Below are 16,083 nucleotides of genomic sequence, written 5' to 3'. Positions count from 1 at the left end.
GGACCGCCGGTGTGCTCCCGCCTGTGCGCGTGGCAGAGCAGGGGGGCGCGTGCCTGTATCCCCGAGCGTCCCCGTGCAAGGGTTGTGCGCACACGTGTGCGTCCTGGTGTCTTGGCTGTCCCAGTGCCCGTGCGTGTTGCAGCAGACCCGTGTCTGCTCAGGGCTTTGGCGGATGGGCGCGGGCACGCGTTGTGCAGGCACGCGGCGTGCTTGTGCACGCGCGCCTGAGGGCACGGCTGTGCGCGCGGAGGGGGGCCTGGATCGGGGCAGGGAGGGGACGCCTGTGACGGTGAGCCTCGGGTGTCCCCCCCCCGGCCGTGTCCCCGTGCTCACTCAGAGAACATGGGCCAGGCGGTGTCCAGGTCAGCCCTGCGCAGGGCCAGCTGGAAGGTGACGCCGTCCAGCTCGTACAGGCTGCCCAGGATCTCCGCCCGGCGCTGGGGGCTCAGGAAGGGGCTGCGGGCGTAGTACCACTCGCTGCAACCACACAACGGGCTCGCACACCCTCTGCAGCCATGCAGAGCGGGGAGCTGCCCCTTGTTGTCACCCCCCCAGCGGCACAAGCCCCCCCCACCCCGTGCTCTCACCTGAGGCTCTCGGGGTCGAGCAGGCAGAGCTGCAGGGACTCTGCCAGCTGCCGGTGCACCAGGCAGTAGCGCAGGAAGGCCCGGCCCCTACCCACGGGGGTCTTCAGCTGGGGGGGGGGGGAGCGAGGATTAGCCAGCCCTGCCACGCCAGCCCCCGCCACCCCGCTCCCCCCAACCCCAGCCCATGCAGGGGGGGCTCCAAGGCCAGCTCTGGGGGCTTAGGGGTCAGCGGGGAGCTCAGGGAGCATCGGGGGGCAGTTATGAGAGGGGAGAAAATCAGGCATAAGTACACAAGTGCCCCGTGCCTGGAGTGGGTGTGCACACACAAGCGTGCACATGTGGGTGCCCCGTGAGCACCCCCGGGTGGCCCGTGCCCACCTTGTCCAGCGAGGTGACGAAGCGAACGCCCTCGTGCTCCTGTCGGCGCCGCGCCAGGCCCTGGCACAAGAAGTCCCAATAGTCCTTGCGCTGCCCGAAGAAGCTCTTCTTCTCCTTGAGGTCAAACTGGCAGAGACACGGGCTCGGTTTGGGGGGGTCCCCGTGTCCCCCCCAAGCTGTCCCCCATGGTATCCAGCCGGCTCCCCAAGTGGGGACCCTGCATGGCTCCTCCCGGCGACCCCCTGGCTGCGGACAGCCCTGCTCACGGGCCCTGTGCCTCAGTTTCTCTCTTGTTGCACGCACAAATGGTCCATGCGCGGATGCAGGCGAGCCCAGTTTGGGCGCCCACCTTCACGGCTGGGGATGCCCACGGGCAGACGATGCCATCTGCAGTGTCCCCCCCCCCCCCCCCCCAAAAAATAAAACAAAAAGCACCCACTTGGCACAGGGGGTCCCTGGCCTCACCCCAGGGAAAACCGCAGCGCCAGGGCGCGGGGGTACCTGCAGGAGGAACTCCAGCTGGGCGCAGAGGCTGTGCAGCTCCCGGCTGCCGTCCGTCACCGGCAGGTTCTGCTCCCGGTAGCCCCGGTTCAGCTCGCCGATGGTCTCTGCGGGGCGCCGAGGATGAGGTGGCACGGCCCTGCCCGGGCACCCTGCCCAGGCACCCTGCCCAACCCCGCGGCTCCCGGCTCCAAGCCCCGGGGGATTTCTGCCCGCAGGTGAAAGAGGAACCCGGGGAGGGACGCGGAGGGGGGCACAGGTACCCGCCGGGCACCGCTGGTCCCCCAGGGCGCCGGGGAGGGCCGGAGCGGGCAGCGGTGGGGGGATGGTGCTGGGGGTGTGGGGGAGCTGTGACGGGGCGCCAGGGGGGACCTGGTGGCTGCGGGGATGGCGGGAGGAGAGGGCGCCCGGGGGGGACACGCTGGCGGGGGCCGCGCTGGCACACTTACTCTGCAGGTCCCTGATGACGCGGTTGAGCTCCCCGTCCCCTGCCATGGCTCCGTCCCCCAGCCCGGGGGGGTGCTCTGCAAAGGCAGGGGTGCCCGTGAGGGGTGCTGCGCACCAAACTCCGGCCTGGCCTCTCCCTGCCCCACAGACGGGGGTTTTTATCCCCCCAGCTCTACCATGGGGCTGCCTTCTCTCAAGGTAAGAAAGGGGGGGGGGTGGGCTCAGGCACCCCTTTCCTTGCCCCCCCCCCCCCCCCCCCCCATTAACTGGGGTATGGGGTGGGCAGTGCTGCCCCATCCCACGCCCCCTTGGTTGTCCATGTGCCGTGTCCAGAGAGGCCAAAACCTTAGGCTCTGCCCAGCTCGCCCAGCCCGCTGCCCCGTTCCTCAGGGTGCTGCTGGCGCCGAGCCACCCGCCCGTCCCCGTCCCTGTCCCTGTCCCCGTCCCCCAGGATTCAGGATGTGGGTTTGGCGCAGGGGAAGCGCTGCCTTTGCTTCTGCTCTCGCTTCCCTTGCTCGCACCGTGAACAGCGCGGGGGGCTCCCAGCGGGGGGGGGTGGGGGGGGGTGGGGGTAGGAAAGGGGGAGATCCCCCAACATGCAGCCCCCAAAAACGAGCCCCCTGCCTGGCAGAGCCTCCCGGCACAGCACGCTGCCCACGGGAGCGCCGCGGGGTTTGGGGGTGTTGTGGGCACGGGGCTGGGGGCCGGGGGGCACAGGGTGGCACCCCGGGGACAGGGCGAGGGACGGTGCCCATAGGGGTGGCACCTCGGGGGCTTGTCACCGCCGGCGGTGGCTGTCCACGAGGCTTGGCGGGGACAGCGGGACACCTGGCCTCCTGTCCCCGTGCCCTTGGGCGCCCTTGGGTGCCCTTGGACGTCCCGGTCCCTCCGTGCCCGCCCTGCCCGTGCCTCAGTTTCCCCCGGCGGAGCTGCCCCTTACCTGCAGCCGTGGGGTGCCCTGGGGTGCCGCCGGGTGCCGCCGGCTGCTCGCTGCTCCCCGCGCCCACGCCGCGCCCCGCTCCTTCTCCTTTTGTACCTCGGCCAGGAGGAAGTGCACGGGATGGGGGTGGCCTTGTCCATCCCCCCCCCGCGCCCCACACCGAGCCCCACAGCTCTGCCCCCCGGCAGCCAGCTCCCTGCGCTCTGGGGGTGCCGGCTTTATGGGGGCAGCCAGGCCCTCCTGGACGGTCTTCTGCAGGGGGGGGAGCACCGTGCCAGGCCTGGGGGCACCCCAACGCCCTCCAAAGGGTGGGCACCCAATCTGGGGGTGCTTTGAGGGACCGCCCCCGGCTTTTGGGGAGCGGGTCCAGCTAAGAGCAGCCACAGGGGAAGCAACATCCTTAAGGGACGGAGCCCCCCCCATGCACAACAGCCCCAGGGAGAACATCCCCTAAGCACAGAGACCCCCCCAGGAGGAGCAGCCCTCCCCGGCAAGGCCCATAGCCCCCCCCCAGGGCACACCCCCCCCGGTGCAGTGCCCAGAGCTGAGGTGCAAGCACCTCCTCGTGCACCCCGGCCGTGCCCCCCCCCTCGCTATCAGTGCAGGACCCAGGGACCCACTGCCATCCCACACCCCGGCTGGATGCCCCCCCACATCCTGCCCCCCCCCCCCCCCCACCATCACCCCCTGCCCCTACCTGTGCCACCGGGGCGGGGGGGTCGGGGGCACCGCCACCCCCAGCCCGGGCCTCGCTCGGCACCAAAGCGAAAGCAGGAAGTGCGGTGCCGAGCGGGGCCTGCCCGCCCCCACCTCGGGGTGCCGGGATGTGGGGTGCCCCCCCGGCACCGGGCAGTGCCCCCCCAAGTCCCCACCACCCCGCATCACCCTGCGGCGGGGCGGCCCTATAACCACCGAGCCCTACGCTGGTGTGCCGGGGGGGGGCACATGCGTGTGCACACGTGTGTGTGCCGGGCTCGCACCCGTGTCCCCCCCCCCCCCCAGCATCCCTGTCCCCTGGGGGTGCCACCCGGCAGCTGTGTCCCTGTGTCTCTGCCCCAGCCGAGGGAGGGGGGTGCCGGGGAGGGGGGGGTGGGCTCGGGGTGGGGGGGGGGGGGGCCGCCTGCCCGCCCTTGGCGCGGGTGCAATTCAATTAGCGAGGCCTGGCCCGCGCTCAGCGCAGCCAATAACGCTAATGGCCCCGCACAGGCCTGGCGCTGCCTGGCCGGGGGGGCCGGGGGCCATCTGCTAATTAAATGGGGGTGGGGGACAGAGCAGCCAGCAGTGATGTCAGCTCCCTGCTTTGGAGGGGGGGAACTGCGCCCTGCTTACCCCCCCCAACCCTCTGCGCACCATGGGGCACGTGAGGGACACCCCTCTTCCCCATCCCACACGCCCCCCCCCCCGACATTTGGGGGGCTTAGGGTACGCAGAGGGTCCCCTGCGATGAGGAGACCCCCCCAGTGGGGTTGCAGCCCTGTGTGGGCTCAGGGAGGCTATGGGGGGGGCACCCATGGGGGGGGGTGCACCCATGGGGGGGGGGGTCACCCCTGAAGCATCCTCAGGCTCTGGGGAAGGGGGCTGGCTCAGCTGGGGGGCTGGGGGGGGGGAATCCTGGCAGGGAACCCCCCCACTTGTTGCTTGGGTGTGCCAGAGGGAAACTGAGGCAGAGCTGGGGGGCATGATGGGGGTGGGGGGTGGGGAATCAAAGCCAGACGTCCCGGCTCTCACCCCCCTAAATGACAGGGGGCCGGGGGGGTGCTGCCAGGGTCCGGCACCCACCCCACAGCAGGACCTGGTGCGTGCAGGGGGGGGCGACAGGGGCACGGGGGGGGGGGTGCGACCCCTGGAGCGCAGGGGGAGAAGGAGGAGGAGGAGAAGGAGGAGGAGGAGGAGGAGGGGGGAGCGTGTTGGAGCTGGCTCCCACCCAAGCACTGCAGGACATGGGCGGGCACGGTGCTCCCTGCCTGCTGCCAGCGCGCAGGCGACGCTGGGGGACCGGAGGGGGGGGGACAGGGCCTGGTGGGAGCGCAGCCCCCAGCCCATCGCCGCACGGCCCCGTGCCCAACGCCGGGCACCAAGCGGGCGCCTCCCGGGCACCGGAGCCCGTTGCAGCCTGGGGGCACGGCTGGCTTTGGCTGGTCCCCCCCTCCCACAACGAGTGTCCCCTGTCGTCCCCCCCCCCCCCCAGGTGACCCCCCCGGGCAGGGGCACCATGACCCGCCTGAGCTGGTGCTTTGCCACCTTGGTTCGCTGGGGGAAATCCCTGGTGTCCTGCCTCCTGCCCCTGCGCGCCTGCCGCCACAGGGAGGTAAGCGGGTGCCACGTGTGCCCTGGGCAGGGCTGGGGGCTGCGGGGGGGGGGCACGGAGCTGGGGCAGCTTCTGGGGGTGCATGGGGATGGGGGGGGGCGGGCAGCCTGGCACTGGTCCTGCTGGCTGCAGGCATCGAGGGGTTAAACCCTGCGTGCGTGTGCCAGGGGGTCCGGGCATGTCCTTTGTCCCTCCTTGTGTCCCCCCCCCGCATGGCACTGTGACCCCCCCCACTCTGTAACCCTGTGCCACGCAGTGCCTGGCTTGGGGAATCTGCTGGGGTCTGCTGCACCGTGCTTCACGCCAAGGGATCTGCTGGGATCCCCGTGTCCTTATGGAGTGAGCGCCGAGGAAAAGGGGTGTCCCCGTGTCCTTACAGCACCCAGAACAGGGGGACCCCCGCATCCACTGCGGGGGGGGGCCTTGTGCCTAGAAAGCCCCCAGCGCCGGAGATCCCCGTGCCCATAACGTGCCCGGTGTGCGCGGGATCCCTGTCCCCAAAAATCACCCAGCCCGGGGGACCCCTGTGCCCCATGCCAGCGGGATCCCTGTGCCAAAAGTTTGCCCTGCACGGGGCATCCCTGTCCCCATTGTCACCCGGGGCGGGGGGGGGACACGCCAGCCCCCCAGCGTGGGGACCCATCCTGTCTCTCCGCGTGCACCCGTGGGGAGTGGGGCTGGTGCCGTGCCCCTTCGTGGGGCGCGTGGGCACGGCCGCCCGCGTGTGTGCGCAGTGACGGGGCGTCACGGGTGTCCTCTGTCCCCTGCCGTGTCCCCACGTGGGGTGCGTGCCGGGGGGTGGGCTCGCTGCCTGTGGGCGCCCACGGGTGACACGTACAGGACGCGTGGCACGCCTGGTCCTGCGTGTGCCTGGTGTGTTCACGGGGGGGGGGGCAATGCGCGTGCCCCGGGCAGTGTGGGGGCACTGCTGTTGGAAGCAGGCGTGGGTGGCACGTGGCTGTGCTGGGGGGGCTCGGGGACACGGTGGCCCTTGGGGGGGTGACAGGACACACAGAGGGCCCCTGCCCATGCTGGTCCTGCATGCATGTGGCTGGGGGGGGGTGGGGATGTGGCCACACCAGCGGTACCCATGGGGGGCTCCCTGTGCTCAGTGTGCCCCCCCCGGGAAACGAGCCCCAAATCCGGCAGTGTCCCCGTGGCGTGACCCTTGTCCGGGTCCCGGGCTGCTCAGGGCAGCGAACGGGACGGGGTGATTTACGGCCCCCCCCCCTTTCCAAGGGGTCTCTCGTCCCCGGCAATAACGGGGCTGATGAAGGAGGGCCGTAACGACGGCGGGGTGGGGGGCACGGGTGGGCGCTCCCCCCCCGCTCCCCGCCGGCCACCCCGCTGTCCCTGTCCCCGCCGTGTCCCCCTCCCTGACTCACCCCCCCGTGAGCTGCAGGAGTCACCGCTCGCCTCCTCCCTCTGGGACGGGACTGGGGAGGAGGGGAGGCGAGGGGGGGGTGGGGGGCGCCCAGCCAAGCCCCCCCACTTAGGCCAGGGGACCCCAATCCCCCCCCACCCCCCAGCACTGCCGAGCGCTCGCCCCCCCCTGCGAGGCCCCCAGCTCTGCGCAGCGCGCCCTTGGCACCGCGCTGCTCCCTCCCCGTCTCCCACCCCGGGACCACCCAGGGGACAAGCGGGGGGCCCCCCCCGGCCACCTCCGCAGCCTTTTTTTTTTTTTTGGGTGGGGGGGGTCTCCCTGCGGGAGGCTGCCCCCCCCCATACATCCCCCAAAGGTGCCGGTGGGTGCTGCGAGGGGGCTGCCGAGGGAGCGCGCTGCCCCCCTCTCTTTGTCCCCCGGCTGGAAGGGGGGGGGGGAGCCGGGGGGGGGCTCGGTCCCGGGTCGGGGGGGGGCCGGGGGCGGTCCGGGCGGGCGGAGCGAGCGGGGCCGGGCTGCGGGCGGTGCGGCGGGGCCGCCGGGGGCAGCATGACCGGGCTGTGCCTCTCCTGCCTGCTCTGGGTACGGCGCCGGGGGTACCGGGGAGGGGGGCGCACGGAGGTGGGGGGAGTGTGTGGGGGGGTTGAACCGGGAATGGCTGTGAAAGGGGGGGGGGAGCCGAGGGGGAAGCCGGGGGGGCCCGCGGTGGAGGGGTGGGAGAGGTTTGGGGGAAGTGGGATGGAGTGCTGCGCTGGCACCCGGGTGCGCCCCCGGAGCGCAACGGGGCGGTGGGGGTACCGGGGGGGGGGTACCCGGGGGGGTACCCGGGGAGGGGTACCCGGGATGGGGCCAGGGGGAGCACCGGGGGCTCGGGGGGCACCGGATCGGGACGGCTGCAGCAGGGAGGGAGCGGGCGGAGGGGGCTGGGTGGGATGCGGGGGACACCGGGCTGGCCGGGGGGGGCCGGGTGGGGGTGTGTGGGGAGGGGGGGGGCGATCCCCCATTACGCGCAGCCTGCCCCTGTGGTCGAGGCTCCGCTGCGCCGTGGCACTTGGAGGGGAGGGGGGGGGGTTACTGGTCAAACTGGGCGGATCTGGTGTGTGCTGGGGGCTTGGGGCTCTGCGCCCCCCCCCCCCCCCCCCATCCGGGCCAGCTGGGCTGCGGGGCGCAGCGGGGTGCGAGGCGCTCGGGGTGCCCGAGGCTCCGGGACGGCACCCCTATAATGCCCCCCGCCCGCCTCGGCTTTGCGGCCCCAGCCGAAGGGGATGGAGAAGGCGGGTGTCCCGCTTCCCCGGGGGGGGCCATTCCCCCCCCGCGGCTCTCTGCAGTGCTGGGCAGTGAACCCAGGCGTCCCAGCGCTTGATTCATCTGGCACCTCTCCCTGGGGCCTCATCCAGCCCAGGACACCTGGGTCCCCTTCCAGCCTCCTTGGGTCCCTCTGCTGGGGGGCCTGCGGCCAGCGCTGCCTGTGCCACCCCCCCCACCCCATCCGCTGGATTTGGGTGTCCCATGGTGACAAGGTGACAGCCCCAGAGGTGCTCAGCCCCCCCTCCCTCCGTGTGTCCCCCCCCAGCCCCAGGAGCAGAGCTGGTGCCCGGATCCCGCCAGCACGGAGCTGGGATCCCATTGTTTCCCGGGACTGGGGGCACCTCCCCGGCGCGGGGACGGCGCTGGCACTGTGACAAGCGCAGGGGGGCTCCGTGGGGTGGGAGTGTGGGGGGGGCTGCGCTTTCCCTAATGAGGATAATTGCCGTTAACGAAGCAGACCCAAGCTCCTGTGTGGGGCCAGGCTGGCGGGGCTGGGGGGGGCGCACGCGTGGGAGACGGGCTGGCATCCCCGGGCATCCCTGGGAGCGGGGGGCGAGGCCTCATCCCGGGGCACCCTGCAGCGGGGAGGCTACTTTGCATATGCAAATGAGCTCGTGGCATCGTTAGGCCCCGCTGTCACCCAGCAACTGCGGTGTGGGATCCCCTGGGGGGGGGGGGGGGGGGGGGCTGCAGTGGGGGCACAGACCCGGGGGGTTTGGGCACCGCCGGGGGATGTTTTGCCTGGATGGCCGCTGAGATGCCCCACGCACACGCGTGTGCACGCGCCCGCGTGTGTCCCTGCTCCCTTGTAGGGTGGCCCAGGGGCTGCTTAGGGTTGGCGGGTGGCCCTGTGGGTGAGCGTGCCCATGGACGATGCACGGCCACATTTGCACACACATGCGTGTGCACGCAGGATGCACTCACAAGCGTGCGCCCGGCCCTTTTGCCTCTGCAGCCACAGGACCTGGGGCCTCCACGCGCACCCTGGGGAAACTGAGGCAGGAAGGGCCGGGGGAGGGGGTGGGGGGGCAGCACGGATGCTTTGGGTGCCCTGTGCAGCGCGGCGAGGCGTGCTAGCCCCGGGGGAAGCAGGGCGAGGGGGGGGGGCTGCGGGGCCTCAGCTTAATCCCATTAGTCCTGGCATGAAAAGGCGGATTTGTGGGCTCTCACGTCTTCATCTGGCGGCGGGTGGGTGGGCACGGCTGGCGCGCTGCCAGGGGGACCCCCCCCCCCGACAGCCGGGGGGGGGTCGGGGTGGGCACTGGCTGCCCGCGGCTGTGCCAGTGTCCCCGTGCCCTGCTGTCCCCGTGCACCCTTGTGGTGCCTGCGCTCACGGCTCCTGGGGGCTGTGGCGGGCAGCATGGCCGTGGGGACGCCCCCCCCCCCCAAAATGAGCTGTGCCCCCCCGTGTCCCGCCCCAGCAGACGCCACCCAGGCGGTGGCACACGCGGCACCGCCTTGCAGCAGGGCGGTGTCCGCGTTCGGCCCCGGGTGGGTGTGTTTGCACACGTAGTGCGTGCTCGCACACGGGCTCGTGTTTGTGTGTGTGCATTCACGTGTGCTCGCACACAGATCTGCGCCACCTTGCCTGTACAGTCAGACGTGCTCGCACACCCCGGCGTGCAGACACCCCCACGTGTGTTTGCACGCACGAGCTCACGAAACCACAGCCACGCCGCCGTGCGTGCACACGTGCGGGCACACGCGTGCACACACCGACACGCAGGCAAACAAATGCACACTTGTGCACACCCCCCCGTGTACATGCACACACACGCGCGTGTGCATGCGTGTGCACACCCCCGGGTGTTCACACACTGTGCGCGTGCACTATTCAGGCGTGCGCTTGCACAGTGCGTGCACACGCGTGTCCGTGCGCACCCCCATGCACGCGCACCCCCCCGTGCGCACTCACACGCGTGTGCTCAGCCCCGGTGCGCGCCGCCAGGGGGCGGCAGAGACTATTTATAGGGCCCGCGGCCCCGGGGGGGGGTGTCGCAGCCCCCCCGGTACCGGTGGGGCCCGGGGAAGGCACAGGGGGGGTGCCCTGGGGGGGGTCGGGCTGCAGCCGGGCGCTGCCTGGAGGGGAGCTGAGGCAGGGCGAGGGACCGGGGGTCTCCGTGCCCCCCCCCGCCCCGCTGACGTGTCCCCGTGTCCCCCCAGCCCCAGGACCTGGAGGCCCCCCCGGCGCACGCCTTCAAGATGACGAGCTTCAAGAAGGTGAAGGCGTGCGGGATCTGCCGGCAGGCCATCACGCGCCAGGGCAGCACCTGCCGAGGTGAGCGGGGAGGTGTTCGCACGCGCGCGCGTGGCCGAGCGTGCAACAAGTGTGCGAGGCTGTCCTGCTGTGCCCGCGACAGCGTCCCACGTGTGTGTGCACAGGCATGCAGCTCCTCGCGCACGCACGCGTGCGTGGACGCTCGCACCCCCGCTGCCTGCTCCCCCCTAGCTTTGCTCGTGGCCGCTGTCCCCCCCGCGAGGCCGGGGCGCCCGGTGGGACACGCGGTGACGTGTCCCCTCGCACGTGTGCGGTGACGCCGAGCCCCGTGCGAGGGGCGGCGGGAGGAAGCGCTCCCGGCCGCGGGAACAATGCGGCTTCCTGTGTTCCCTGCGCCGCAGGAAATGATCCCGGGGGGGACGGGGTCTGCAGGGGGGGTGAGGGGGGGCGTGCGGCCCGGGCCACGCTGCACGGGGACCCTCGCGTCCCCTCGGGGTGGCACGCTGGGGTGCACCTGGCTGTGCCGCGGTGGGGCTGAGCCACCGGTGGGTGGGCATCCTGCACAGAGACCCGCAGTGCGTGTGCACAGCTGCGCGGGCATGCACGCGTGTGCGTGTGCAAGCGCTCACAAGCAGAGTTTGCACCACGCGCTCTCCATCCGTGCCGCTTTCCTCCGGGCACCGGGGTGCGCACAAGCACACGCGCCCCCGGCACGTTGTCACCGTGGGGGGATGTGTCACGCGTGTGGGGCACACCTGTGCAGGGTTTGTGCATCTCTGTGGGTGCACCCGCAGTCTCGGGGGGCTGGTGCGGTCTGTGCCCCCTCGTGGGTGCGACCCTGTCCTGCCCTGCATGCGGGGTCACCGCGGGCTGCCCCCACGTGTCCCCTCTAACGCCCTCTCCCCTCCCGCAGGCTGCAAGCTCTCCTGCCACACCAAGTGCCAAGCCAAGGTAAGGCTGGCCCCTCTTTTGTCCGGGGGGGTGGGTCTGGGGGCTTGAGCGGGGTTCTGGGATCCATGCCGGCCACCCCCACTAGGCGGGCCCCCGATTGCTGCCCGGTCACGGCGGCACCGGTGTCACCAGTGCCAAAGCGGCAGCGTGCCGCCCCGCTGCCCGTGCCTGCCCTGACGTCGGGGCTGGGTTTTGGGCTGCGCATTCCCGAGCCCCCGGGGAGGGACGGCTGCCAGCCGGCTCCAGGGCTGGCATCTCTGGCGGGAAGAGGCTGGCGCGCCCCGGGCGGGCAGCGTGGGCTGGGACGTGCCCGTGCCCGTGCCCGTGCCCGGCCGGGCAGGGAGGGAGAGGATCAGCTCCGGAGCCCCGAGGCGGCCGTGCCGGGAGCTGCTCGTGCCAGGGGCCGGGCACGCGTGGCGCTTCGCAGCGTGCCGCGGCGTGGGTGGCACCAGAGTAGCCCTGGCACCGTGCTGGGGGTGCCGGGGGCTGCAGGGGAACCTTTGGGATGTGGCCGGCACCCCCCGGGCCCCCAGCGGGCAGGGCAGAGGTGGCTGGGAGGCTCGACAGGGCTGTGCCACCCTGGGGACCCTGTGACGTCCTGGGGACCCTGCGTCACCCCAGGGACCCTCTGCCAAGCGCCCTGGGGCTGAGCTGGGGAAGGCGGCTTGCCCTGGTGAAGGGGTGCCACGGGGACAGGGTATGGGGATGCCTACAACACGGCACGCGGTGGTGGGGAGCATCTGCCAGCGTTTGCAGGCAGGAGGAAGTGTCTGGTGGGGATTCTCTGGTGTCTGATATGGGGTTGTGCACCGGCAGGGCGTTGCACCCGGGGTGCTGGCTCCATGCATGAGGGAAACCCGCGGCCGGCTGCAGTTGGTTAGCCTCCGTCACCCTTCCCACGCTCGTCAGGGGCCGGAGCCCCCCCCCCGTGGGGTTGCTGCTGGGGTGGGGGGTGCGTGCGTGGGGCCGGGGCCAGGGGCCTTCTCCGCAGCTCCGCTGGGCCAGCGCCCAGGGAGGGGCTCCTCTGGCCAGGCAAGCAGCCAGCTGACTCACGCCAGCTTGTTATCGTAGGGTCTCCAGGGAGGGAGCGCGTGGGGAGGGGGCTCAGCTCAGGGAGAAAACGGCCTCTTGTCCACCTGAAGCCCCTCGTGTTTAACCCCCGCACCCCCAGGATGCTCGGGGATTGGGGAAACCTGCTCCCCCGCCGAGGTGCTTGGTGCTGCTCACCCCATGGCTTCCTCCTGCTGCCCTGGGGATGCTGCTGAGCTCGTGACCCCCCCCCCCCCATCCCCAGGCTGCTCCCGGCCCCGCAGCCTGCCCTGAGCTGCGCTGCCTTCACAGCCCCTCCCTGTGGTTTCCCCAGGGGACCTGCCCCGAGCCCTCCCGCTGCCCCCTGCCAGCACCGCTGGCTGCCTCCTGGCCCTGTTTGGGGGGAAAAACCCCAGCTAAAAACCCCAAACAGACGGGCTACGGTGGGAAGGGGGATGCGGACGTGCTGGTGGCACCGAGGTGGACGTGGGGGCAGCGGTGCCAGGCGAGGCTGGCGGGGTGCCCGCAGCCCGTGGGCGGCACTGGGGGGGCCGGGGCAGACGCACAGACATCATCTGGGAAGCACGAAGCCGTTCCCATGCCCATGTAAGGCCCTTCTCGCGCCCGGCCCCTCCGCTCGGGGATTTTTCCTTGCTTAGCAAACCTTCCCCCCTCGGTCCGAGGGGGACGGACGGACGGACACTGGCGTGCGTTCGAGCCCCCCCAGCCTTCCTCCTCCATCCCTCCCTGCGCCAGGGTCCTCTGCCCAAAGTGGGGGGGGCTGCAGCTTCCTTTGAAAAGTGGGGAAACCGAGTCACAGAGCCCAGCCCTGGTGGTGACCGGGCACGTGTGAGCCCCCGGGGTGCGTGGGCAGGTCCCATCCTCACCCCCGGCTGTGGTGCAGAGGTGGGGGCCCCACCCCATGTGTCCCACCCAGCCAGGATGGTGCTGCTGGGGGGCGACCCCAAGATGCTGGGTGCGGGGGGGAGGCCACGCGTGCTCCCGGATTGCAGCCCCGGGGGATGTGCTGGCTCCGGCAGGGGCTGGGTTTTGCCGTGATGCTGCCTGGGGGGGGGGCTGAGAAAAGGCAGCGCTGGCGGGCTGCGGGGGGCGGTGGGCAGCACGCCTGTCCCGGTGGCAGAAGCCGGCCCACTGGTGCCAGTTTAGCTGGGGGACTGGGAGAGCTGCTGCCAAATTGGCCTTTGGGGGGGCTCTGCGGGGTGAGCACGGCTGTGCTCTGGGTCCTGTTGGAAGTGGGGGCCAGGCGGGGGGCTCGGTGAAGAGGGGAAACTGAGGCACGTGGCACGGGACGGGGGCATTGGCGGCCGCCTCGTTCCCTTTGGGGCCGGATCCTTCCCCGCTGGCCCCGCTCCAGGCCCGGCTTGTTTTCCAAAGTGCCCCCCACGATGGGGTCGGGGGGGGGGAGGTTTGTCCATCATTAAACCGGGTGCTGGAGCGGGGCCAGGGCCGGGCAGCGAGGCGCGTCCTGGCCAAAGCAATCGCTCCCGGCGCCCGCGGCACCTCCTGTGCCCTCGCACGGGGACGGGGTCCTCGGCTGCGGGAGGGGGGGACGCGGCGGGGACCCGTCGGGGTGATGGGTGCCGTGGGGGGGGGGGCACGGCCGGACCCTGTGGCTGTGCCAGGCAGGGAGGACACGGGGAGGGGGCAGCCGTGTCCCTGCTGCGGCACACGGCTGTCCTGCTGTCCTTCCCCCAGCCCCGTGCCTCGCTGCCTGCTGGCCGCGCGGCGCAGGGGGGGACGTGAGCTGGGCGTCCCGTCCCGTCCCTGTCATCGTCGTCCCCGATGCCCCGTTAAAAGCCACCCTGCCTCCGGGACAGATAATTAGCAACACCCATGGTCTCCACAACAGAGCATGGGGGAGGAATGCGGCAGGAATGTGTCCTTGGCCCTGGCACGGGCCCAGCCGGGGTGCGGGACGGGGGGCTGCGGGGGGCCAGCCCTGCCCTGCCGCTGTGCCAGCTCGTGTTGACGCAGCGGGTCCTGGAGGGGGTTCGGGTTGTGTTGTTTTCTTCTTTTTTTCTTTTTTTTTTCTTTTTTTTTTTTTTTCTCTTTCCTTTTTCCCCTTCTTTACGTCACCGCCAAAATATTCAGCCTCTGTCTCAGCTCTTGGGGGGGGGGGGGGGGGGGTCGGCTGTGCTGCTCGGAGGAGCTGGGGCCCATCCTGCGCCCTCCGGGTGCTGAGACCGCCCGCGCTCACTGCACGGGGGAGCACGGGGAGGCTCCCCCCCCCCCCCCCCCGAGGGCTGGTCCCCACGTCCCCCTTCTTCTGCCAGCACTTGGGGTGGGGATGCTCCTCCCGGCTGGGTGCGCTCCGGGATGGCTGTTTTGGGATGCGGAGGAGCTGGTTCAGCTGGGGGTCCGTCACCAGGCCCAGGTTTCCCCGGGGGTGCTGGGGGGGTGCTCTGCGGGGCCACCGGAGATGCTGGGCCGACTGCTGGACCCGTCCCCCCATCCCGTGTTGGCTCCGGGATGTTTTCGGTGGCTGGCGGGGGACTGAGTTCAGAGACACTTTAAGGACTTCAGTGGCTGTGTTCTGTGAAGGGGACACGTCACCTCCCCAGGGGACAGCTCCCTCGCCTCCCTGGGGACAGCTCCTGCAGGCAGGGGACAGGGACGAGCTGTCAGTGCCCTCCGCTCACCCCCTCGGATGCTGATCCTTTCCCATCTGGCCCCGGCTCTTCCCTCGCTGGGGTTTCCCAGGGCCCGGGAGCTGCCCCAGGGCCGTGTCCCAAGAAGCTGAGATTTGTGCCGGATCCGAGCCGGGGTCCGTGCCCTGCTCCTGGGCTGGGGGCGTTCGTCGCTCCCCTGCCCCATCTCTCTGCTGGAAAGCCCCCAGCACCCCGAGCCCTGCTCGGATGCTGCTGCCAGTGCGCGGGGAGATGCTTGGCGGAGACCCGGCTGCCTCTCCCTGCTCCCTTCCCACAGCTCCCAGGGGAAACTGAGGCACGGGGGTGCCGAGCGCGGGTCGGGTCAGGCAGGATGTGCCGGGATGGGACCGAACTCGCTGCAGGGATCCATCTCCTGGGGGCTGGTGGAAATCCCTCCAGTGACACCCGTCCCCTGCTGCCTGGCCGGGAGGCCGCGCAGCCGCTCCGTGCCTCAGTTTCCTCATGTGCCGGGGGCTCGCTCCCTGCTTTGCAGGAGCACCGGGTGCAGGCGCCAGCAGTGGCTGTGCCGGGCTGAGGAGGACTAGCCCCGGCGCGGCGCAGGGGATGCGATCAGCGGGATGCTCGGGTCGGACGTCCCGGGCGCTGCTGGCAGGCGTGAAAAGCTGTGGCTCGCTCCTGCCCCACGCTGCTGGCCCCGGAGGGAGAACGCAGAGGGCGAGCCCCCCGCTGCCATCCCACCCCATCCCACCCCATCCCATCCCCTGGCTCCAGGCAGAGCCAGCCCTGGAGTTTTTTGGCTGGGCCCGCAGCGCGAGGACGGAAATGCAAACAGGAACGGGGAGGTGTTGGGCGAGAAAATGTCAACAGTGCCGGGCCCGGCGGCTGGCTCGCAGCCCCCCCCGGCCTGTTTACCTTTCTGTGGGCCAGTACGAGGGGGGCTCGCCCCCGGCCCCGCTGCGGCCGGGGCTTCCCCGCACCGCGGCCCCTCCGCGCCCGGGTGTCCTGGCACTGACCACTTGCTCGCACGGCTGCTGCCGGTGCCCGTGGGCAGGGCTGGGGCTAAGGGGGGCGTTGGGTGTGCTCCGGTTTTGGGACAGGCCAGGAGGGGCTGGCAGGGCTCCGCGTGCCACGGGACGGCGCCGCCAGCCAGGGCTTCCCCATCCTTTTGGCTTTTCAGGGCAGGGAGGGTGGCAAAGCTTCGCTGCCCCCGGCTCCAGCACCACCGGGGTACCCAAGAGCTGTTTTTTGGGCACCTCATCGTACGCAGGGTGGGGGACCGAGCTGTCCCCTGCCGGGGGGGGAGCAAACAGAAAGGCCCCAAGCTGGGCCCCATGCCCGTGCCCCTGCCACCCCCCCCCCGCCAAGGGCACGGGGACGCCACCGGCGTCACGCGGGGCGATAAGGC

General features: G+C 71.6%; 2 protein-coding genes across 17 annotated transcripts in view; one reads left to right on the top strand and one right to left on the bottom strand.

The window, feature by feature from the left end:
* RUFY4 (RUN and FYVE domain containing 4) overlaps positions 1–3,352 on the bottom strand; it is a 6,087-nt gene extending 2,735 nt beyond the window's left edge. The window contains exons 1-6 of the mRNA XM_080598736.1: positions 2,854–3,352; positions 1,916–1,990; positions 1,467–1,573; positions 966–1,091; positions 588–694; positions 334–477 (exon numbers count right to left, since the gene is read on the bottom strand). Of these exons, the coding sequence (XP_080454862.1) occupies positions 334–477; positions 588–694; positions 966–1,091; positions 1,467–1,573; positions 1,916–1,961 (530 nt within the window). The 5' untranslated portion in view covers positions 1,962–1,990; positions 2,854–3,352. The remainder of the gene's footprint in view (positions 1–333; positions 478–587; positions 695–965; positions 1,092–1,466; positions 1,574–1,915; positions 1,991–2,853) is intronic.
* Positions 3,353–5,140: 1,788 nt separating this feature from the next.
* Positions 5,141–16,083, top strand: part of TNS1 (tensin 1) — a 54,274-nt gene continuing 43,331 nt past the window's right edge. For 7 of the 16 annotated variants that reach the window (XM_080599102.1, XM_080599100.1, XM_080599114.1 and 4 more), the window contains exons 1-3: positions 5,144–5,161; positions 10,014–10,128; positions 10,982–11,019. In XM_080599102.1, the coding sequence (XP_080455228.1) occupies positions 10,053–10,128; positions 10,982–11,019 (114 nt within the window). In that variant the 5' untranslated portion in view covers positions 5,144–5,161; positions 10,014–10,052. Of the gene's footprint in view, positions 5,162–7,042; positions 7,125–10,013; positions 10,129–10,981; positions 11,020–16,083 lie in introns of those variants that run through there. The other 9 variants (XM_080599109.1, XM_080599097.1, XM_080599099.1 and 6 more) reach the window with 6 other exon arrangements.

This window comes from Anser brachyrhynchus, assembly GCF_964034855.1.
Source record: "Anser brachyrhynchus genome assembly, chromosome: 7".
NCBI classification, from domain to species: domain Eukaryota; kingdom Metazoa; phylum Chordata; class Aves; order Anseriformes; family Anatidae; genus Anser; species Anser brachyrhynchus.
This window is presented reverse-complemented; position numbering and strand designations above follow the sequence as displayed.